This window comes from Perognathus longimembris, chromosome 12 (assembly GCF_023159225.1).
Source record: "Perognathus longimembris pacificus isolate PPM17 chromosome 12, ASM2315922v1, whole genome shotgun sequence".
In the NCBI taxonomy this organism is placed as follows: domain Eukaryota; kingdom Metazoa; phylum Chordata; class Mammalia; order Rodentia; family Heteromyidae; genus Perognathus; species Perognathus longimembris.
In genome coordinates this window covers 59,752,767-59,776,495 of record NC_063172.1, presented here as the reverse complement: position 1 = coordinate 59,776,495, position 23,729 = coordinate 59,752,767, and the positions used below count along the sequence as shown (strand labels likewise).

At 38.1% G+C, this 23,729-nt stretch overlaps 1 protein-coding gene across 1 annotated transcript in view; it reads left to right on the top strand.

Annotated features, from left to right (window-relative positions):
* The window catches only part of Tox (thymocyte selection associated high mobility group box), a 301,386-nt gene that overhangs the window by 260,416 nt on the left and 17,241 nt on the right, over positions 1 to 23,729 (top strand). Inside the window, exons 5-6 of the mRNA XM_048358446.1 lie at positions 5,611 to 5,841; positions 18,897 to 18,977. Of these exons, the coding sequence (XP_048214403.1) occupies positions 5,611 to 5,841; positions 18,897 to 18,977 (312 nt within the window). The remainder of the gene's footprint in view (positions 1 to 5,610; positions 5,842 to 18,896; positions 18,978 to 23,729) is intronic.

Genomic DNA, 23,729 nt, shown 5'->3' with positions numbered 1-23,729 from the left:
GAAGTAGATAAAATTGTAGCAACCTATCTTTTAAGAATATTTTCATGTTCCATTATTTTTCAAACTCCACCAACATTACAAAAAGTAAAGAAGGGGCTGGGAATATGGCCTAGTGGCAAGAGTACTTGCCTCATATACATGAAGCCCTGGGTTCAATTCTCCAGCACCACATACAGAGAAAACATCCAGAAATGGCCCTGTGGCTCAAGTGGCAGAGTGCTAGCCTTGAGCAAAGAGAAGCCAGGGACAGTGCTCAGGCCCTGAGCCCAAGTCCCAGGACTGGCAAAAACAAACAAACAAACAAACAAACAAAAAGTAAAGAATTAAAAGCACAAGTGAAAAATAATAAAAAGTGGGAGTAATTTTATCTACCGAGTCATAACTAAGTGAAATTCTCTAGAAAAAGGAGAATTAGTAGGACAGGCTGATGCAAGACTATGTATATATACATATATATATAAATATATAATCTATTCCAACTTGGAACAGATCCTAAACTTGGCCAAACTGTGTATATATTTGTATGTATATGTGTGTGTGTGCACACGCATGTGTATTACTTTTAAAGGTCAATGGTATCCTATGTTTATTTTTGGATTGCTCCAAGAAACTAACTTACCAATTATTTTAATTGTTTTATTGAGACATAATTTACATACATATATTTTATTTGTTTGAAGTATAAAATTGAATAGTTTTAAGTAAATTTCTATAGGTACTACAACAAAAAAAGAATACTTTTCATGTGCTTTTCATATAAGTAATAGAACTATCTTTAGAAAGGAGGCTTTACAAATTGCCATTTTATTACCCAGAGTCCAAAATGGCAGCTCATTTCTACATCAACTCCATGGGGAGAAAAGAAAAAAAAAAACACAAATCAGGATGTCAATGCCAAGTATTCACAAGGCAAATAGCTTTACCAGTCACTGCTCACATACTTGGATGAAGGAAACATCAAACCACATCAATAAATTCTGTTATATTTTATACTAACAGCAATACTATTGGGCCTACCTATGAAGCCTTTGTACAAGAACATTGGAAAATATAATTAACAATTCTCTCCAAAGCATATTTTATTGTTGTAAATATGAAGATCTGTCACACACAGTTTTATCCTTCTTATGTAAGTTGTCTAAGAAAATCAGAGCATTATTTCACATCATAAGTTGAGTTTTATGAGGCCAGTTCCATGAGTCATCAGAATATTATGATCCCAGAATGATCCTGCTCAATTACCAAAGTGTAACTGAGTGTCTTGAGTAATGACCATCTTCTATCCATCTTTTATATTACTCTTCTTGGATAACAGTCCTATTGCAAGGCTAATAATTTAGGATAAAAGTAATTATTACTATACATTTAAAGAAAAGGCACAGTGTGATCCTTTTTTTCACCCATAGCAAAGACAAAGAGATATACTGTTATGCATAGTCTGCTTTGTGACACAACACCCCAGCTTCTTAGTGCCTCTCAGGTGTACGACCACATTCCCAATTGAGGCTCCTGAGTTACACCCCATAACACATAAAAAAAAAAAAAATGTTACCAGAGCATTGCAAGTACAGACGCAGAAGTCATGAAATGCTTCTTTGTGCTAAGCTAAAACTTGAGAAAGACAGCATCCTACCTGTCCATAGGGACAAGAGAGCAAAGTGAAGTAGGTGTTTTAGTTGTATGGATTGTTCTGGATTTTTCTATAATGTTGCTAAACATTGTTTCCACAATTTGGTTTTGGTATGCATGATATTTGAACTTTTTACTAGACTCCATCAGTTCAGAAAGTAGAGCCCTGTTGTCAAACACACACGATAACTGTCCTTACATTCATTACAAAGGAAATAAGAACAAGTATCTGTGGTCTGAGTATCTACAGGTTTGGACAATGAGAAAGGGAAACTAAACAAATTGGAAAAAATCATTTAATAAAAACAGTTACATTTGATGATAGTTTAATCTTTATGACTGGCATTTGATTATTTTTCCAAAAAAAAAAAAAAGGTCCATATAGTCTGCAATTGTGAAGATTTCAAGGTGTCAGATCATTTTTAATTAAAACTTAAAATGAACCTAGGCAATACTCCACATGGACAAGGTTTCACTTATCTGTGTACTTCATTCTTCATTTCGAAATGCTCTCAGTATTTGATTAAATAAGCCTTCTGATGCTATGATTAATATTTCCATTTTGAAATAAAACTAGAGCTTTTTTGAAGGTGGGATTGGCCTATAAATTTGTATGTATTTATAGTATAAAATATGGTGATTTGATGATATACATGGATATTGTGAAATGATTGCTCTAACCAAATTAATTAACACACCCAATACTTCACCTCAGCTTTCTATTTCATTTTCTCTTTTTATGAAAAAAAGACAATTTTTAAACTTTATATTTAGGGTTTGGGTGTTTGGGGTTTTTTTGGTGGTACTATGGTTTAAACTCACTTAGCCACACACTACTAGCCCAGCATTTTGCTGGGCATTCGGAGATAGTTTCATGGACTTTTCTCTAGATACCAGCCTTCTAAGAAGGTAGGACTAGGATTACAGGTGTGAGCCACCAGTGCCTAACTTTTTTTCTTTCTTTCTTTCCTTCTCTCTTTCTGTCCTTCCTTCTCTCTTTCCGTCTCTCTTTCTCTCTTTCTTGAAAAAAGAATGCTTGAGGTCCACTCTTGTAGAAAATTTGAAATATACAATACATTGTTAACTATAATCACTGTAAAAGAAGGTCTAACAACCATACATACTATTGTACAATTAGAAGTTTAATATGCGCCATGAATGGAAATCTTCAGAACAAAAGAAGTGCCTGAGAGGAATTTGACTTGAGTTTCAGTGATCATGGAGATCTGCAAATAGAAATGTCAAGTAGCAGTTGTTTTTGTGCGTGGAAAACTCAGAGGAATCATGAAATTGACAATCATCCAGCCACAATGAAAACCCTACATACTTACAAGATTCAGTCAGTACAGATTCATAGGAAAAGGGAATTTACAGTAAAGGACAGATGGGGGGTGGGGGAAACACCAGGAATGATACCCCATATAACTGTGTGAATAATAAGAGCCAAAGAAATAATTGTGAAACAATCCCAACTAGGAGTAAAACTCAGAAAAGGTGATATTCTAGGACTGGTAGAAGAGAAAGCTTTCCCAGTGAGAAATCAAGTGAGGATAACACTACAAAGTCCATTGGAATTAGCAGTGTGGCCTTTGGCGACTGTCTGGAATGCTAGGGGAAAGCACATAAAGTGATGGTAGAAGATGAATATAGCCAGAACCAACAACCCCTTGGAGGAATTGGAACACGGAGAAATGTTGCTTGTTTCCATTTGCTTTTCTTTTTCCCCTCAAGGTATTTAAACACTGGTTGGAAAGTAGACCGTGGCCAGTCTCCTACCTCTAGGAATCTGACTTCATCAGGGTAGCGTAAGGTTGTGGGGAGGCAAGGTAGTTAGGAAAGCTTTCCAGGTGATTTGAATGTATAGCCCTAGTTTCGAGCCACTGTGCTAAGTCCTATCTGCCAATGTGTTTAGTTTGGAGCTGGTCCACGAGATTGCCTAGGCTAAGCTCTGTACCAGCATGCTCATCCTCTGGCAGGTTTGGATGAGTCCAGCAGTTCCAGGGGATCACTCCTCACACCTGCCCTGAGGCAGTCATGGCCTAGTGTTAATCTCCACTAGCATGCCAGTGAAGCGTTTCCTGTCTCCTTTCATCTGCTTCAGGAGACAATTTCAGAATGGCCATCTTTTTAAATGTGTGTTTCTCAACAAAGACAAAAGAATTCACTCAGCTTTCTTCCTATTTCTTCTTGGTACTTAGGCAAATCTTTCCAGCTGACTGACTGTAAGTTGTTAAATATTAAGATCATTTCTTTCTACTCAATCAGTGAATTATTTTTGAAGCTTCTAATGTGTCTAGTTAATATTTGAATGTCTTTTAAAATTTTTAAAAGCATGTAAGTATATACCCTCCCTGTAATTAGAGAATGGTACAACTGTACCATTATAGTGGAAGAAATGAGGCAAATTCATATTCATGAAAATACCATAGACAAAAATTGTAAAAGAAGAGCATGAAGGCCACTTGGCAGATCACGTTTCCTCTGCAGGGGTGGCAGTGTTTTACACAAGTACTCCACCCAGCTCATTATGAAAGCATGTGTATTGCAGCATACTTGGAGAGAGGGAAAAGCGACAAGCTCCACAACAGGAGAAGATGAAGGTCAGAATGAGCACTGACTGGCCACTGGCAGGAGATAGTGCGTGTGGGCCAGGCACAGGAAACACAATAGTTTGCATTTAGCCCAACTGTGTGTCCCTGCCTATTCATATAGTTTTAGAGCTGGAAGGAAATCCTAGCCCCAGTCCCTCCTTTTACAAACATAGAGGACGTGACATCCTATCTAGTTAATAGCAATGATTCAGACATAGTGTCTTAAACATAGTCAGTGTACTCTTCCCCAATTAGATCAGAATAACAATTACAATACCCAACTATTCATACTTTGGGACAACGGGAAAAACTGACTATTTTTAAGCTGAGTTAAAAACTTTTTCTAGAAATCTCTAAAATTAAGTTTTATAAGGAGATGCTCTACTACAGCAGTCATTAGGCATAGGCAGCTATTTAAATTAGAAATGGCTTCAATTATAGCTTTTTAGTCATCACATTTCAAACATTCAAGAGCTTCGGAATTTGTTCCACGGTGCAGACCATTTCATTGGACTGCACTGATCAAACATCTAGGTAGCGCCATTGCCTAAATCATGAGCATTACTAGGTCTTTCCGACAGCATCCATCAACTGAAGTGTAAAGTCAAAAGCCATTTCACTTTTTTACTGTATATGTTGTGCCTATTGTTTAAAAAAATCATAACTATTAGGAAAGAAGAATTCCCTAGGGGAAAAATATCAAACTGTAGATTGATCATTCAATAAGGGACTACAAGATGAATTTGCTGATGCCACATTTACAGTAATAAGAAAAAGATGGGAAGGCAGTGAGTACATTTCTTATCCAACTTGTTACCTCTTCCCTCATTTTTCACTGCCTTACTATGAAACTGTAACCCCTCTGTACATCACCTTAACAATAAAGAAATTTAAAAAGAGAATGTTAAAAAGAAGAAAAAGGAACAGTACAGGAAATGTATCCAATTCCCAACGTATGATACTGTAACCTCTCTGTACATCAGTTTGATAATAAAAATTTGAGAAAAACAAAAAAAGAAGAAAAAGGTAGGAGAGTTAAGGATAACATTTAATTATGTAGTAATATGCAGGAGTCAAAAATTTACAAAGCTATGTAAATTGAATTAGTACAGGGGGGAATATAAGACTACATGAAATAAGAAGATATGTTTGGTCTTGTTTCCTTGAAGTTTATTTGGTAATGTTAGAAATCAGACCTAACACCTTATACAGTTCTTACTAGGTAAACTCTCTCACTGAGCTATACCTGCAGCTCAAAATATAAAGCTTTATCTGTGAGAAGAAGTAACAGTAACAATACCACCCATGCCTTAGGAACATATGGATAAGAAAATAATAGCTGACTGGATACAAACTTCCTCTATAATTCTGTCATCTGCTCTTATTTCAGGTCAATGGTGGAGAGAAGCGGCCCGCCTCTGACATGGGGAAGAAACCAAAAACTCCCAAGAAGAAGAAGAAGAAGGACCCCAATGAGCCCCAGAAGCCTGTGTCTGCCTATGCATTATTCTTTCGGGATACTCAGGCTGCCATCAAGGGCCAGAACCCAAATGCTACCTTTGGTGAAGTGTCTAAAATCGTGGCTTCAATGTGGGATGGTTTAGGAGAAGAGCAGAAACAGGTAAGAAAGAAATGGCTAAGAAATGCACTCACTGCCTTACATATGAAACTGTAACCCCTCTGTACATCACGTTAACAATAAAGAAGTGAAGAAAATAAAGTCGTCAGACTGGAGAGAGAATCCACAGGACAGGAGATGAGATGGAGCATGCACTCGATGTGCTCTTAAAGAGACAGATAGCTTCAGGGGCTGGGGATATGGCCTAGTGGCGAGAGAGCTTGCCTTGTATACATGAGGCCCTGGGTTCAATTCCCCAGCACCACATATACAGAAAACGGCCAGAAGTGGCGCTGTGGCTCAAGTGGAAGAGTGCTAGCCTTGAGCAAAAAGGAAGCCAGGGACAGTGCTCAGGCCCTGAGTCCAAGGCCCAGGACTGGCCAAAAAAAAAAAAAAAGAGAGAGACAGATAGCTTCAGAAGGCTCCAGATAAATTCTGCAGGTACCCAAACTATGGCTGGGAACCTACCGCATGAGAGCCAGCCTTTAAGAGAAGGCACATCATCTTATACTCTTTTATTATTCCCTCATAAATCACATATTAGCTCTTTTGTTTCCAAGTTTATACAGTGTAGTTACTTTTGGAAGGACCGCTCCGTGTCCCAGGCATGATTACATCATACTTTAATGTTGCCAGTGTGATCATAAAACCTGTTTTAAAAAAGTTCTAAAAGTATTTTTGAACACTTTCCACACCTCTCTTCAGCACTCATGGTTTACACTTTTGTCATCAAAACCCCTCTTTGCTCTTTACAAATGAACCTCAAATTTAAGGGTTTCTACCCTTAGCCATTCCCTAAAGACCACCAGGGTATGTTATTTAATCCCCCATATATATTTAGACCGTATTTCCAGGCTGTGTTAAATAGGACCAGATGCCTGGTTTTTCTTTCCTGTCTTGTGAATTGCCCTGGTGTGAAGGAAGGCCAGGCTTCGAGAGGGCCACAGGAGACACCCTGGCAGTAGCATAAGTAGCCCAGGTCATCTGAAGGAGACAACAGGGATAATGTGAAGAGAACAGAAGTTTGGTGAATAGATGAAGCTTCTCACGTGAATATTGAATTGCTTTCCTGTGGCTAATACTAGGGATGAGATGGCCATTTTCACCATGTAGACCCTCGTGGTCACAAAGGAAACCTAAATCATACGCATGATCATTAAGTCACTGAAACGAGAATATACTTTTAGCTATTGCAGATGACCAAGTTGCATTCATAATGTATTTATTTCATAGTTGCTTCTTTTGTTTTCTTTCTCTGTGTGCTGTTGCTAGTTGTGGAGCTTGATTGAGCTCAGGGTATAGATACGGGTCCTGAGGTTTGGTTTGTTATTCCCCCCTCAAGATTAGTCCTCTACCAATTGATCTACAGCTTCACTTCCAGATTTTTGGTACCTAATTAGAGGTAAGAGTCTCACAGACTTTCCTTCCCCAACTGGCTTCAAATCACATTCTTCAGATGTTCACCTCCTGAGTGGCTAGGGTTATAACTGTGAAGCCCCTGGACCCAGTTCATACTTGATTATTGATAGAGACCTTTACCTTTCTTCATCAATTCTAGGAAACTACGTAAACTCCAGAAATCTCAAACTTATTTATTTATCTAGAATTGCTCTATATTGTGATGATATATCAGTATCTGAATATATATGTAAGGATTTTTAGTTTTTAAAGCACTGTTGTATTATTTTTCCCATTTGCCCTACTCAATACTCTGAGATAAAATAAGAATTGTGAAATGAGATCCAGTAAACTATACTCATTCATTTATTTATCCAATAGGTAGTTTTTGAGCACCCAACTTACCAGGCACTATGTTAGTATGGCAGAGACGAAGCTTGAGAAGGCTCCATGTGTTGAATGACTGGTATCACACCACATGGCTGGGCCATTGAATTACTGTAAAGAGATGGATAGAATCTATCCATCCATTTTTTGTTTGTTGGGGGGTTGTTGTTGTTTTGGCTTAGTGTTTTGTGAGTACTGAGGTTTGAACTCAGGGTCTAATGCTTGCTTGGCAGATTCTTTACTGATGGCCATACTTCTGGAAGTTTCCTTGGTAAACACTGGGGCTCTTTTATAGAACTAACACTATCTTTTGTTACTTATAAAAAGGAAATGTTTCAAAAATCTGAGAAATTGTTTAAGCAATAGCAAAACAAGTTATTGGGGGCAATTTGTGTCTCAGACAAGCTACCCCATGCCTAGTTTTCCTTACAAATGTATTGGTAAAAAAGAACAGTTGCTAGGGAACCTTAGAACCTGCCCCAAATTCTTGTTACACCCCTTTCCTGTATGTCAAAGTTATCCTCTATACTTTAGAGTCTATACAGTTTCTCTTTTCTTATGTCTAGGCAAAATTGCCAGCTTGACCAAATGATTTCTAGTAATGCAGAAGCTAGCTCTGTGGACCATGATGTGGTACGAGTCACTTCAAGAATGCCAAGGTTTCACACCACTGAAACTTTCTCTGTGAACTCAAATAAAATAATCCTCTTGTTTTTAACAGTTGACATTGTGTTCATATGATTCCAACAGGAACTTAATATTGTTTCTGGGATTTGGGAACCTGGTTTCTGTCCTAAACCAAGTGAATTTACTCTTACACTATCAGCTGTGAGATACAGTTCCTAACCAATATTGGAACTATTCAGAGACGATGTTCACCCCCTTCAAAGAGCATGGCTAAATGACAGAGTAACCTCACAGAGACCAGATAGATATCCCAACCGTGTCCACGTTTTCTGCCTTATGTCACTCAGTGCCTTTCTGTTTCATTTATAATGTCACATGCCCTTTGTCTCTGCCCTCAGAACCCCTCTGTGTATTGTTGGATAGCCATGAAGCTTCTGGAGAAAGCTTCAGAAAGTGACTCCTTTCCCTAGAGATTTTATGCAGTAGCTCTTGCATATCAAGAGGTCTATAAGCATGTATAAGCCTGTTCTATTCAAGAGTCAGTAGCTAAGATGGAACTATTACTGTAAAACTCCAATGTACTGCCATACCTTCTGCTTCGTCAGAAATATCAGTTGCCCATATGAACTCCCAACTTTCTTCTATCTGTCCCCCTGACCCTGGGTTTCCTAATTTGTTCCCATATTCAAGACCATTATTTAGAAGAGGGAAGTCTGTAAAGGTTAATCTAGCTTAGGACGGGTCCTTTGCATCACCAATATTAGATCCTAACTATTGTTTCTATTGTAAAAGAATGATGTTGTATAAGATCAAAATCAGATAATTAGGTAATTCCCCAAGGTAGTAAATATAAAGCAGCAGGTTTAGTCCCAGAAATTCTAGTATAATAAAGCTTTTTAATTTTAATATCACAAAAGGGAGAAATTAAGAGAGCATTCCACATTCTTTCCATATGAACATATGAGGTGTTTACAGACTCAGAGAATATGAGATTTGCTATTCTCAACTGTGATGTTAAAAGGAAAATTGCTCCCCTTGTCCTGTTCTGGTTTTCAAAATTGAAGCTGAGCCTTCTAAACATAGATATGATTACAAATATGTTGTAATATTCAAAGCTTTATAATTGCATACATACAAGGGCACAACATGTTCCCTTTTCTCTCTTGCATTTTATTTCTCCTTTAATAAGTAACTCACAATGAGAAGACCTTTGGATTCTCTCCTAATGGAAATAATTGAAGTGTTTTGGGGAAGAACCCGTTGTATAAATAACGGAAGTAGTTGTAGAATAGTTGACCTATATATTTCTGAGGTCTTCTAAAGTAAACCAATCACCAAAAGAGTCATACTGAGATCGTTTAGGAAAACACTCTGAGAAAAAATACTTACCTTTTGTTTCTAATAAAGAGTAAATGTTTTCAAATCTCAGAACTTGTTTAGGCACTAACAACACAAGGAACTGGGGGAAATTTGTGTCTAAGACGATTTACCCCATGCCTGGTGCTCCCTTTTCACTTCATTCAAAACTCAGTATAGCCTATGCATTCCTCTGAGGGGGGAAATGATTTTGCTTAGTTAGGCAAGTAAGAATGCAACGTTTCTTTAGGTTTGGTTTTGACACACATGGAATGCGGACCCTTCCAAGGGACCAGCAAAGGGAGAGTCGCGGGAATGAACTGCTTTAAAAAGCGAGCTTAGGTGGCCCCCTGCTCTGCTACTAGGAGGCTGCCCTTCCCCTAATAGTTTGCAAGAATTGCTAGGAAAGCTAACATACTTACCTCAAATGCACATTTGGGTACATAGCCAGAAAATATCAGCAAAATATCCCCAAGTGTTGTTATGCTGTGTTACCACCTGTTCTCTACCTTTATATTGACACATCGTGCCAACATACTATAATATCTGCTTCAAATTTAAATGAATTTGTTTTACTCCTATCTCATATTCAAACTGGGAAGCACACACACATCTCAGTGTGTGTGTGTGTGTGTGTTGGTACTAGGGCTTGCACTTAGGGCCTGGGTGCTATCCCTTAGCTTTTTTGCTTATGGCTGGCACGACCACTTGAGCCATAGCTTCCTTTCCAGTTTTTTTATGTTTAATTGGAGATCAGAGTCTTAAGAACTTTCCTGCAAACCCACAATCCTTAGATCTGAGTAGCTAGAGTTGTAGGCATGAGCCACTGGCACTTAGTACTGCTCTCTATTTTTAAAGGAAGATTTCTGGAGCATTTTATAGGTTATTAAAACTTCAAGATTTCAAAAAAGCATGTATGTAAATAGAATAAACCCATATGCTGCTCCTGCCATTGTATAGGCAGCTGGTTTGTAGAGAAGGCTAAGATTCTCCTGTACCACAGTTATTCAGAAGTCCTGTTGTAATCACCCACAATCATGAACAAACATAAACACAAACGGGGGGAAAATGGACAGAATCATTGATGACTTCTTGAGGGAGGAGCTCATAAAATGATAAATCTTTAAGGAAAAACAGCTGTTAGTGAGATTACAAGAAAATGTGTGTTTTAATTTGACTTGGTTTATTTCTATTTGGGGTTTCTTTCATTTTTAATTAATATAATATATGCATATATGTATACAGTATTGTTATCGTAAAGGTGAGACACAGAGGGGTAACAGTTACATAAGTCATATAAAGAGTACAATTCCTTTGGAACAGTGTCACCCCTTCCCTCACTCCCAGTTTTTCCCTCGCATTCCCCACCCACAAGATGTATAGTTCACTTTCAACATGGTGTCTACTGAATATCACTGCTATATTTGTTCACCCTTTGCCCACCCTGTCTTTTCCCTTCTCTTGCCCTCCCCCAAAGAGATAAACTTGCAAAGAAGACAAAAGGTAAAGAAAATAAAAACAGCAACCAACAAATTTTTTTTTAAAAACACCTCTTGATGGCCAGAGGGAACAGGACTTAATAGAGCTGTTGTATCTTTCTATCAAATACTTCCTCAGGTGCTCTGGAGGAAGGAATAGGAAGCCACTGCAGCAGGGCCGATCTTCCATGGTGATGGAGACACTGCCTCTGCTTTGGTTTCTGCAAAGAGTGTTTCAGAGAAATTAAAAGGAAGCTGAGAGACTCATTTTACAAACGTTCAGGAATACAGAATTTCTCTCTTATGAATCATTCCTACCAAAGCCACTGAACAATCTCCACTTGTAGGAGAACTCTCCACTTTAATACTTGGGAAGATGGTGCTGAATTTGGAATGGAAAGAGAATTGTGCTTCGGATCCCAACTGGGGGTTTTAAATACTAATGACTCGCAAGACAATGGAGAGCCCATTTCCCAAGCATACTAAGTTGTTTAAAAGGCACCAGATGGAGGAAAGGGAATAAAACACAAGTATTGCTGTGATGTTGGGCTTTTGCTACTTATCTCTGACTAACCTACAGAAAAAGAAAAATAGTTAACAATATTGTACCCTTTGTATTTCGGCTCAGAAGTTGAGCAACCCTCAACATCTTTTTTTTTTTTTTTTTTAATGAGATCCCAGCTAAATTTTCTATCTGCCTTGGTGATTTTCTCTGATTCTGGTTATTGAGGTTTCAAAGTCACAATATAGAACAAATCAAATCCTACAAAATAAAAGAACCAGTTGTGCTTTGAAGCAGAAGGCCTTGGTCCAAAGAGCCATAAGGGGTTCTTGAGTCCTTTTTTAGCCATGGAAAGTCACCTTAAATCAGAACCAGATGTAAATTACTAAATGAACCTTAAGTTCCTAATTGGAGACACAGTTGGGCTGTAAGACATTTAGCAAATTACAAACAAAATGTTCTTGTTTACATTACATTAAATGGCTTTAAAGCTGCAGCCAAAGAGCTAAATAAACATGCTGTTATGCTAAAAATGGAGTGGAAAGCCTATTCAGGACTTGGTGTATTTGGGAGAAACCACAGCCCACGGATGCCCAGAGTGTATTTTTGTAAATGCGAGTCGTGTTGGGGAAGGAGAGAGTAGCTTTACTTTGAGTTGTAGAGCCTAATGAGCACATATCACTTGCAGGGAAACTGTTTGAATACTGTAACATATGCCTTCTTTCAAGATGCATAATTCATATCCAAGGATATTAGCCACAGCAGTTCAGCTCAATAGCAGCACCTCATTATTTTATCTCTCAGTATTTATTCCTATGTTTGACGCCTCATGAAATTACTGTTAATGTGTTTATATAAGGGCAGATCTGACACAAGTGGGAAGAATGTAATTTCCTCCTCGTTCCTTCCTGCTGCTGTGTCCTCTTCCCTGGTAGAAGTGGCAAGTGTAAATAGTTAATTTGCTTCAATTATGAGCCTGTCCTGCTAAATTAGAAGCAGCAGGGATATGAAGAGCCAGAATTATACTTAGGAGGCAGCTGACAAATCTCCAAGCCCACAGAATCAAATCACTTACTCCTCATTGGGGCTCAAACACCCACTGTATAAATGCTGCTGGGATTTTCCTTCCCCTTTAGCTTAGGATAAAATTTGGATTTTATGTCAACAATACTTAAGGGTAACAAAAATCTTCTTGTATTAGGTTCACCCATGTGTTTATCTTGGCCATTTCCTTTATAAGCATGTACATACTTTTTTTCCTGTGTGTGTGGGGGGGGGGGTGAGTGTGTGTTTAGTGGAGATAAGCTCTCACAGACTTTCCTCTGTAGGCTGGGTTAGAACTATAGTCCTCATACCTCAGCTTCCTGAGTAGCTAGAACTAATTTCTTTTAAGATGAAGAATGAAGGGTATATTAAAAGTGTTGTTCATTTAGAAGTTGTAGCATGTAAATGTACTTTACACTTATATAAATTTGAAACCCATCAATTGAGATCATTACATGAAAATATAAGTAGGTTTAGTTTTAAAATCCAGGTATGTATGTGAACTATACATATGTGTACGTAACAGTACATTATGCCATCAAGGAATTAATATACATGGTATATGTATATTGTCCAGTCACTGTTCTGATTTATATGTTATTTGTAAAAATGTTTGGGGTGGCTTTTATATCTATTAAGTCCTGTACTTCCATTAATGACTGTTTAGTTTATAAGAGTCAATTCATCCTTAGCACTCATGCTAATGCTGATTTATAAAAGGAATGGTCCCCTGGCAAGAGCTGTGCACTCATTAACACTGTTTCCATCAACAGTCTGCATATGCAATAATGGTTCTATAATACTATATTGCTAGTGAAATTGTAGCCATCTTAGTCTTATAAGTGCATTTTGTGAAACTGCACCAATGACAAGATAGACCACTGACAGGTTGCTCAGAATATGTCTGTTGTTAAATGATTCATGACTGTTGCCTGAACACCTACTATGTACCAATCACTACACTGCATGCTGGGGCTTCCGAGATGAACCCACAAGAACAGGCCTTGAGTTACATGTCTGAAAGAGCCTTCAAAAGGCATTCTTGCAACTAAGGGGAGTCCACTGAGTTTGGACTCTCAAGATGGACTCTTTAAAAAAAACTTATATCTGTGTTATTTTAAGTAGCTGTACAGAGGGGTTGCCATTCAGCAAATCAGTTTATAAATACAGTGAATCTTGATTGACATCACTGCTTTCATCCAGAGGATTTATTGAATCAGATTGATTGGAGTCACATCATGGCTCTTCTGCAGTATGCTTGCTAAAATAGTAGGTTAGCTAAGTATAATTACCATTATACTCTGTTTTCTTATCTGTAAAATGGCAGTATCCGTACAAATGCAACATTCTTGCTGGAAGAGTTAAAGATAATTTGCACAAGGTATCATTCTTATGCTCCTTGTCATTTCATACCTTTAGTGCCTCATACTACACAGGTACACAGCAATCCACTGATAAGACTAATTGAACAGTAACTATTTCCCTAGTCATCCTTATTTGATAAATCAGTAAATATAGTTTATAGCCATCTTTTAAGGCAAGAGCCTATTTGGGGCTCCCACTAGCCCAGAACCAGGTCATACCAATATTGTTGGGACACTGAGATGGAGCAGACAGTGCTAAAAGAAAGCACTAGCAAGATTTTTATCAAAGCATGTAATATTTTCAGTTCCCTGAATGCTACCTGATCAAAATTCTCTTGAGTTTTGAAACCCATAAGAAATTGCTGAGCAAATCACACAGAGGGAAATTTGCAACTACATTTAAGGACTAAGCTCTATACAAAGTACAAATGTACTGACTGACCTAAATAATAACAGTCCTGAAAGGAGTGGTACATTTTAAATTTCTAAAGGATATAGCTTGGAATTATGATTAAATTCTCTTTAAACATAACTATATTGCTAAGTATTTTCTATAAATAGGAAATAGTAGGGGAAAATACACTTGAACTTAGTCAAAAAAAAGAAAGCAGCATTTAGGGTTTTTAATAGTGTGTGAATGAAATTCAGAATTTGAAGAATTTTACACTTTATTTTTCCTTATAACTGTAAAAACTGTTAAAATATGACTAGAGATTAAAGCCAGTACGGTAAAGAAGGAAGGAAGAAGGAATTAAACAGTATGTGTAAGGTTTTGCTTTTCTCCATTCCATGAATTGTTTAGAAAAGAGAAGAAAGTTAAAGAGTAAAATAAGATTGCCCAAGACTTATTTTCCTTTCAGTTTGTCATATTAAGGAATTAAACAGTATGTGTAAGGTTTTGCTTTTCTCCATTCCATGAATTGTTTAGAAAAGAGAAGAAAGCTAAAGAGTAAAATAAGATTGCCTAAGACTTATTTTCCTTTCAGTTTGTCATATTCAATGACATTGAACTGCTGATTTTAATTAGGGATTATCTGCTTATAAAAACACATGTAACTTGCTGGTATTTGAAGCATTTTAAAAAGGACTTGGTGAATCATTAGATCATATGCACAGGACTTGTGTTCCTTAGAATTACTATTTGATGTCTATCTCCGTATGTTTCCTTTTAGCCATCATCTATGTTTTAGTTTAACCACTGAGATGCAATCCTTAGATAGGATATGGTAGCTTTCTTGGAATAACAAACCACAATGTATAACTAAGTTAGGACAGGATAAATTCAAAAGTGCTTGGATGAGCTAGGGAAAATGATAAATGATGTATTATGATTTCTAAATCCTCATCTGGCCAACTTTGTACTTTATTTCAAACAGCTGTGAACCATTTGGAAGCCATTTTGTAGCACAACTGAGTACTAATGTTTACTGTAGGAATCACATACCTTTAAAATATTTGTCTTTCCCCGAGAGAGAGAGAGAGAGAGAGAGAGAGAGAGAGAGAGAGAGAGAGAAAGAAACCATTTCTTTCCCAAACTTGACTTTGACATAAATCAGACCCATCCTCCTAGCGCATGTCTGCACACTTGACCACGGCAGTGATTATTCATTGCCAGGGCATTTCCCCAAGCTCTTTGGATGCTGTCAAAGGAGGACTTGCCCTATCCATAACTAGAAGCTTGGAAACATTTTTGAGAAACTTTTTGCTAATCTCTTTTTTCCTAAGCCAGTACTGGAACTGAACCACAACTCTACTTTTGGCTTTTTGGTGGTTAATTGGAGAAAAGTATTTCATGGACTTTCCAGCCTGGGCTGGCTTTGAACTGAAATCCTCAAAACTCAGCCTCCTTAAGTGGCTAGGATTATAGGCATGAACTAATAATGCCCAGCTACTAATTATTTTTTAAGTGTGGTTCTAAATATGGTACTAAATAGTTAAATATGTTCTAAAATGAGATCTATACACACACACACACTTCCTTTGCTTGTAAAATTCTTACATGTTATCCTTCTTTCATAGTTTAAGTCTTTGGATATTTTTATGAAATACAGGATTCCATGCATCATCCTGGCCCAATTTTAGAAACAACATCAGAAAGATATATACAGTATGTAATTTTGTAGTTATTAGGTAGTTCGCAAAGGTGAAGGGCCTGATCATTGTTGGGGATGTCACCTCGAATTTTAATTCTGATCTGAGCTTCTCTCTCTTAAACACAATTATAGAAATATGCCTCTTGAATTTACCCCCCTTTGAAGTCTCTCCCTGAACATCAGCAAGCTATTCAGGATAGAGTGGACCCATCAATCTCTATAATGTGACATGATGCGTTCATGCTTTTCTAAAGTGGTGTCTGGGCATTTATACAATGATCCCAACATAGCTAATCATCAATAGCCAATAGGGAGCCATTTGCAGAAAACAGGGAACTCTGAATGCTAGGCAGGTATCCCCTAATAACATCGATCCTGGAGTAAAACCCGGGGCAATGTTCAACCTGAAATGCGTGGAGTTAGCCACCTTTCTCCCATGGTTCTTAATCAACACATTTCAGGAAATTTACCATGTTGTGCAATGTTAACTGCCAGGATCCACAGAGGGATAGTAGTGTAGTGACTCAGTTGCTGTGTCAACAGAAATCAAATGAAAGTGGGGAGATGCGGGACTCAGGCCATCTGACAATGCCATCTTATCTGCTACTTCTTAGAAAATGCCATGTTGGGCATTGCTAAGGGCCACCGTGTGTTGTTTATCTTTGGAAGCTAAAACCCTTCTTAGCTAATAAAGTCACTTGAAGTAGCATATTAATAAAAATGTGATGGGACTATTCAAGGTACACTAATGTGTACTGACATCAAAGATGCATTTACTAAATATTTTCTTCCAAGTCCTCAATAGATAACTATGTGGGAGAAAATCCTAGCTCTAAACAGGTTTTAGGTATTAAAAATAAATGTAAACACTGTCAGCTTAATAGTATCCATTATAAATTCTGTCTTAGAAAAGAGGTTTAAGGAAAAGCCTTAAACAGAAATCAATCTCTCAAGAAAAAGAAATCAATAAAATTTAGAAAAGCTCTGTTTGTCACTATAGTCACACCAAGATATATAATAAACCTAGATTATTATAGGCTTCATCCTGTACTAGCATTTTTTTCAACCTACAAACTTCCAGAAATGAATCTGAGTTTCACTTCCAATAATTGGATTAATAATTGAGAGCACTCCTGCAAATATATTGCTTTTCTTAAACCAAACAAATTTTGGCTTTTTTTGCTAAAAGTAACAACAGGAACAAAATTTCCAAACCAGATATTTTTAAGTTTGCTTGCATGACAGAATGATTCAATGATAATACTATACTAATTCTAGATTCTTTATTTTAACTAGCTTTTATTATACCAATATGTCAAATATAAAATCTCCCTCCCTGGAGGAGAATCATTAGTAAATTCACTTCATAGCATCCTATTACAATTCTCTTGACAAGATTGGTTATCCATTTACTGCAAGTAAAATAATCTGCTTTAATTAAAATATTCATGAGTAAATAATATTTCTTACATCTTGAAATTCACAGTTGTATCTCTGGGCTTGGCAAACTACAGTCGTCATTGGAGACCAGAAATTTCGCTATGCTGCCAACTGGCAGATACTTGTGTCTTTAGATGTAATTTATATTTAACTACTCAAACTGATTCTAAAACCACTTTTCGGCAAACCCAGACCTGGTTTTGAGTTCAGCATTAGAAAATACTAGCCAAGCCTTAATATCTTGCTGTAAAATTTGAAATACGATAAGTTGAAAATAGTTGTATCAAGGAAAATGACTTTCAGTGTCCACAGTAAATGCTGAGAAAGATTTGGTTCTTTGGGACCGATTTCGAAAGATTGCCAAACATAGAGTCCAAACCCCTGAAAGGATCAGCTTAATAGCAGCAGGTGATCATGTGTGCTCAGTCAGTCTGCTAACTCCTTTCTGTTCAACTTCGCAATTCGATCTTTCCATGTTTGAGCAAGTCATTTCGATTCTTGTAAGTGATTTCAGGTCATTTTACTTTGTGTTGAAAATGATAACGTTTCAAAAATGAAAAGCGTGTGTAAACAGAGGTTCATTTCGGAACACTTTACCTTTTCAGAATGCAGAATCCATAGGTCCATGTCCTTGTGTCTTGCTTGCAAAATACCAGGGCAAGCCTCAGAGTCTGGCTTCCAGTGGCTCTCAGACACTCAAGGACCCAGTTCCTGGCCTGGAGATGTCTTTGGCCATCACCTCTGATAGCTGATGTGTGGAAGTCCAACTTTGAGATTCGGGACTTTGAATCTTGGTGATCCCCATAAGTCTTTTACATATCCTTCCATTTTCTTATTGAACATGGCATGTCAACTTGGAATTCCAACTTTGCTTTTGTATTTAATATATTTAGCATGCAATGTATATACATGTATATACACATATGCACATGTATATATGCTAAATATGCTCTCTCTATATAGCTAAATATGCTAATACCTACAAAGGTATGTTAGAATATGACTGGGCTAAACATAAATATGAAAGCCTAATTGACTCCTTCTGTGACTCTGAGGAACTTTCCTCAACAGTATCTCTCCATAAGGCAGTTACTTCCAATCTCAAAGTAACACAAATGAATCCTTCTATATGCACTGGGTAAAATGTCGAATTTTTACTATTGTTAATCTTATCTTAGTCTCTTGCCATTCTTCATTCAAATCTGTTTTAGAGGAAAATGATCTTGAGAGAGATGTCTATTATTATATAATTATATATATGTATATATATACGTGTGTGTATGTTGGTGTGCAATTATCATCAAATATGGCACTTCTCTGAAAACAAAAGCAGATTTACTTTCTAATTTAAGATGCTTTGTTGTCGCAGGTCTATAAAAAGAAAACCGAGGCTGCAAAGAAGGAGTACCTGAAGCAACTTGCAGCGTACAGAGCCAGCCTGGTATCCAAGGTAACGTGCAATTGTGTGGTATTGTGATGGATCGTGGCCATCTCAGTGCAGACTTTGATAGTCATTTAAAAGCAGAAAAGATCACTTTAGCATTTCTGCACAATTTTCTTTGTTGGGGGAAGAAAAAGGTCCATCCTAAACAAAGCCGTATGTTATGGAAATATTTGTTCATCACCAGAAAGCCTGAGCAGCATCTTCTTGGCCTTTTGTAAAATGGGGTCTACCTGCTGATTATTGGTTTTGTAATGCAGATAAAACACATTTTTAATCAAGAGCCAACTCTCCATCTTCCCCTACTCAGCTCTTATAACCCTTCCTTCCTGCCGGCCTTTATATAAGAAGGGATGCAAGAAAATGAAAGATTGCATCATTTTGTTGGAAAATTAAAAAGCCATTGGGAAAAAATTTGTGCTTCAGAATCTTTTGGGTATCAGTCCTAGCTGTTATAAATATTCACTAGTTATGACTCTCTGTCTTGTCCTAAGCATTTAAATTTTCATTTCATTTCATAGAATTTCATGGGAAGGAAACTGCCCCAGTGGGCTACACTGAGTCAGGAAGGACTTGACACTCATCTCAAGTCCAGTCTCGCTGATTACTTTGTTCATGGCGAACCCAGGCTTTAGGCCTTCATCCTACTTACCCAGAGAAAATAATTCTGATCTTTCTTCCACAAATACCCATCCTCATTCTGACCGTTGACAAAAACAAATCTATAACTTTGTTGTTTATTGAAGAGAACATATGCTGAATATATTGTCAGAAAAGAAAAGAGAAGGCAACGTTCAAATGCATAAAAGATTTCAGTACACTATTGGTCTAATCCAACCTTATGTTCAACTACTAAGGTAAGATAATGTGAGAAAAATTACACTTTATGATATAACCTTAAACTTGCTATATCACTTGCATCATTTCTTCTGGATCTCACCCTTTTTAATTTGCCTCACTCCTTTGAGCTTTCTCCTTTCTGTGATACTAGCTCACCGAGTGTGCCTAGAATTATCACAGACAAGTGAAGCACCAAATAGAAGACCCATGTAGCCATTAATTGGGTTGAGATTATATCAAGTTAGAATGGCAGAAATTATAAGGGAAACGTTTGTAAACAATTGTCCTCCAACCTAAATTTCTTTGGGAATATTTTATTTCTTATTATCTTTACCTAGTTTGACAAAGAGATTTCCCTTCAACATGTAAGTGTGTGAGTACAATGCATCTAGAGCAAATAGAATTTTAGTCAATGCATTTTTGCATAGAAGAAAATCAATATGGAAAGTGTCGCCCTGATACAAAGCACTCAAGCTAATGACATGCAGATTGCTAGAATGTAGTAACACTGACTAAGCCTTTACTTCTGAAACAAATGTCCTCAGATTTGCTCCTAGCTGCAACTTTCTCACTATTCTGTCTCAGAGTTGCAACACGCTGTATATAGGCAATTTGTATAAATGCTGTGAGTTGCCATTTCTACATTTAAAAAACCAAGCACTTTTTTTTACAGCTTACTCTGACATTTTTCTTATCTTTGGTGGTAGAAAGTTTGCTGGAGCTGTTGAATCTCAGTGTACAACTATCTATTACGTGGGTATAAATTGGAGAAGAGTTACACTGTCTCCAGGTTAGAAAAATAACTCCCCTGATGTTGTCGTATATGGGCTAATGTTGGCTGTCCACGCGCTAGTCACTGTAGTAGAATTAAGCAGCCAACCTCCCACCTTCATATGTGATACAATATATAAAATATATTTCTAATCCATTGTATTACAACTAGGCAAATGACTGCCTTTCATATGTAAACATATATTTTTCTACATTGTGATTTTTTTACTACATTATAAATTATTTCCCTATTTCAAAAGATCTAAAGCAGTAGACAGAATGTGCTCCATAATACAATAATTACAATTCCAAGAAACCACAGAGGTGCCAGCCAAGCTCCATTTCTTTAGTATTTGTTTTTGTTATTGTTCATCCATTTGTACATCTGGCAAATTTTCCTGGACATGTGGTCAGTGCCAGGCTCCCAGGATACAATGGTGAATAGGCACGTTCATAGAACGTTCTCTTTAGTCAAGGGCAACCAATAGTGAAAACACAGACTATTAAAGGATCTGTGCTTGGATAGTGCCAGAAAACAAAGGCTTTGCTAAGCTGGTTTGCAGCAAACTCCTGGAACAGGTAACACTGTAGCTGGGGATCCAAGGAGGACCAGAGCTCATAGAATCTGGAAGCTGGAGGTGGCCCGCCACTTCCGTGAGGGAAGAGGTCTGTATAGCCAAAGCTGAGTGGGAGAGGGATCGTGGGTTGAGATGTAGCTAGGAAGACAGGCAAGCTTCCAACCTTGCAGGAGGCCTTGCAGGATGGTGAAAGGGGCCTGGTTCACTCTCAACATAAAAAGTTATGGGCTTCAGGAGGGTAAGGCATGGTTGGATTGGTAGCTTTAGATGGCTTTATGTGCATACGTTTCCTTAGTCCCCGTGCTTTACCCTTGTTGGAAATGTGAATACTAGCCTTAGACTAAAAAGTACCATGCAGAACAGAAAACGTGTCTGGCTGGCATTGACCTGGGTATTTTTGACACCTCCACTCACCTGTGACCTTTCTGTGGAGCGATGCTGCTGGTGGCACCTAACAGTGTCTCCTATGTTCTCTAAGCTCCCTGTGTCCCAAGGTCATGGCCAAGCACTATCTGCCGTGCTCTCTGCAAGGATTATTATTGTTCATGGTGACTTGTGATAGCCAGAGTACTGTGTCCATTTTCTTTGTTCCTTGCCAACAACTTCGATTTACGTCCTCAGAGCTCCACATTTTGCCATCTATTTTCTATGTAACATTCATTTTTACCAAAGAAGGCTATCGATTCCTAAGCCAAGAGATGGTGTGCATTTGCATCTGTGTGCTAGTCAGCTGCTTCTCGGCGCTTCCTCCATCTCCATGCCCATCCGGGGCGGGGCTGCACTGCGCTGTTCCTCGTCACACCCGCAGCCAGATGCTGAGAGCCAAAGATGAATGGGATGCAGCCAAGGACAAAGGATTGAAGCCATACTCTAAAATGAACTGCTTCTTCCAGAACGTAATCAGAAATAGAAACACAAGGGACCATGACCATGCCTCTGACACTGAGCCATGGAATTACAGTGATCCTCCCCTTTCAGACACCTCTTAGGTACCATATACATCTAGTATAGAATCTTCATTATCGTGACCCTAGGCTTACCTAAAGTACAAATTTACCCAGGCAAAAATGGACCAATGACCGTAAGTGAATATCCTCACCTCTGTGAAATTCTCTTCAACAAGATAATGCTGACACATCTTCAGCAGGCTATGAAACTTTTTCTGATTATATAGCTCCATGAGAAATGGCATCTTCCTATCAAGCAGATTCTCTGAGCTATAAACAAATACTAATCTACATATTCCTGCTCCTGATGGCAACCGCCCTGCCCAGTAGGGCTAAGGACATTTAATCTGTGCTTGCCAGGCAAAGATTAAATGGCTTTCCTACTATAGAAGAGGGTAGCCCTGACATGGAAGACCCAAAGCTTCTAGGCTTTCTCTACCTGAGTGTTCATCAAACTCATTTATATATAGAATGAGTTCCTCTTAGTATCTCCAGTACCATTTGTGCTCTTACCTATTAACAACTAAGAGTTGTTTATATGTGAGGTATTGACGGCCACCTACTCCTAGTGGCCCACTAGTACCACCAGAGGCCCGCAGAGACAATCAGCTGCATCCAGGCCTGCAGCATGATGGGAAGCCCTACTCTGCATGCTCTTCCGTGGGAGACACATTACCTGGTCATGTGGAGCTACTCGGCACCAGCCGCGGCCCACTCTGACAAATAAAAGTCAAAAGTGATAAATGATACTTCAGTAGGAGGTTAAAGTGTTTTAAGGGCTAGGTAAACAGCAGAACAACTTACTCAATTGTAGAAGGGAGAAGTTAGGGAAAAGAAATGGTGAAACATCAAAGGTTAAAAGACAGCAGAGGAGAAATCTCTCCTCTCTGTAGGGCACCCGTGACTCCTCTGTGTAACCATAGCCACCCAGGAGGCTGAGAGCTGGGGATTTTTAGTTCAAAGCCAGCCTAGATAGGAAATGTTTTCTCCAATTAAGCAAAAAAGCTCAGGGACAGCACCCAGTCCCTGACCTGAGTTCAAGCCCTACAATTGACACACATAAAATCGGACCACCACTGTCAGACTGGGAGGCAGGAGGGTCTGAATTCAAGGGTCAGGTTTTCTACTTCCTGTATGTGTCTTTGTGCAGCTATATGGATGTGCTAAGTTTTGCTTAGTCAAGTGTTAAGTAGAGCCCTTCCTCGGGGATTTCTGGGAGAACAAAATAAGAAGTCTACATGAACACAAACAACATGGTTCACTTAAGAACATTATGCTAGATGAAGTAATAAGCTAATCACACAAAGACAAGTATTCCATGTGCCGAGTTCCATGAAGATGTAAATATAGTCACTTATTGAACTAGGGAGCTGTGGGTGCCCGGTGCTAGGGAGAGTGAATGTGCGTTTACTGATCAGATGTCTGTTTCAGCCCAGCCACTGAGATTAGCTCTACAGAGATCAGCCATCCAATATTAGACTTACAATAGACAATCATGTTTTGCATACTTGCAAATTTGTTAGCAGAGTGGATCTTATGTTAAGTGCTCTTACCACAATAACAAAACTTTTAAACATTAAAAGCTCTGAGATAAAAATCAGTTTAGAATATTAAATATAGAAATT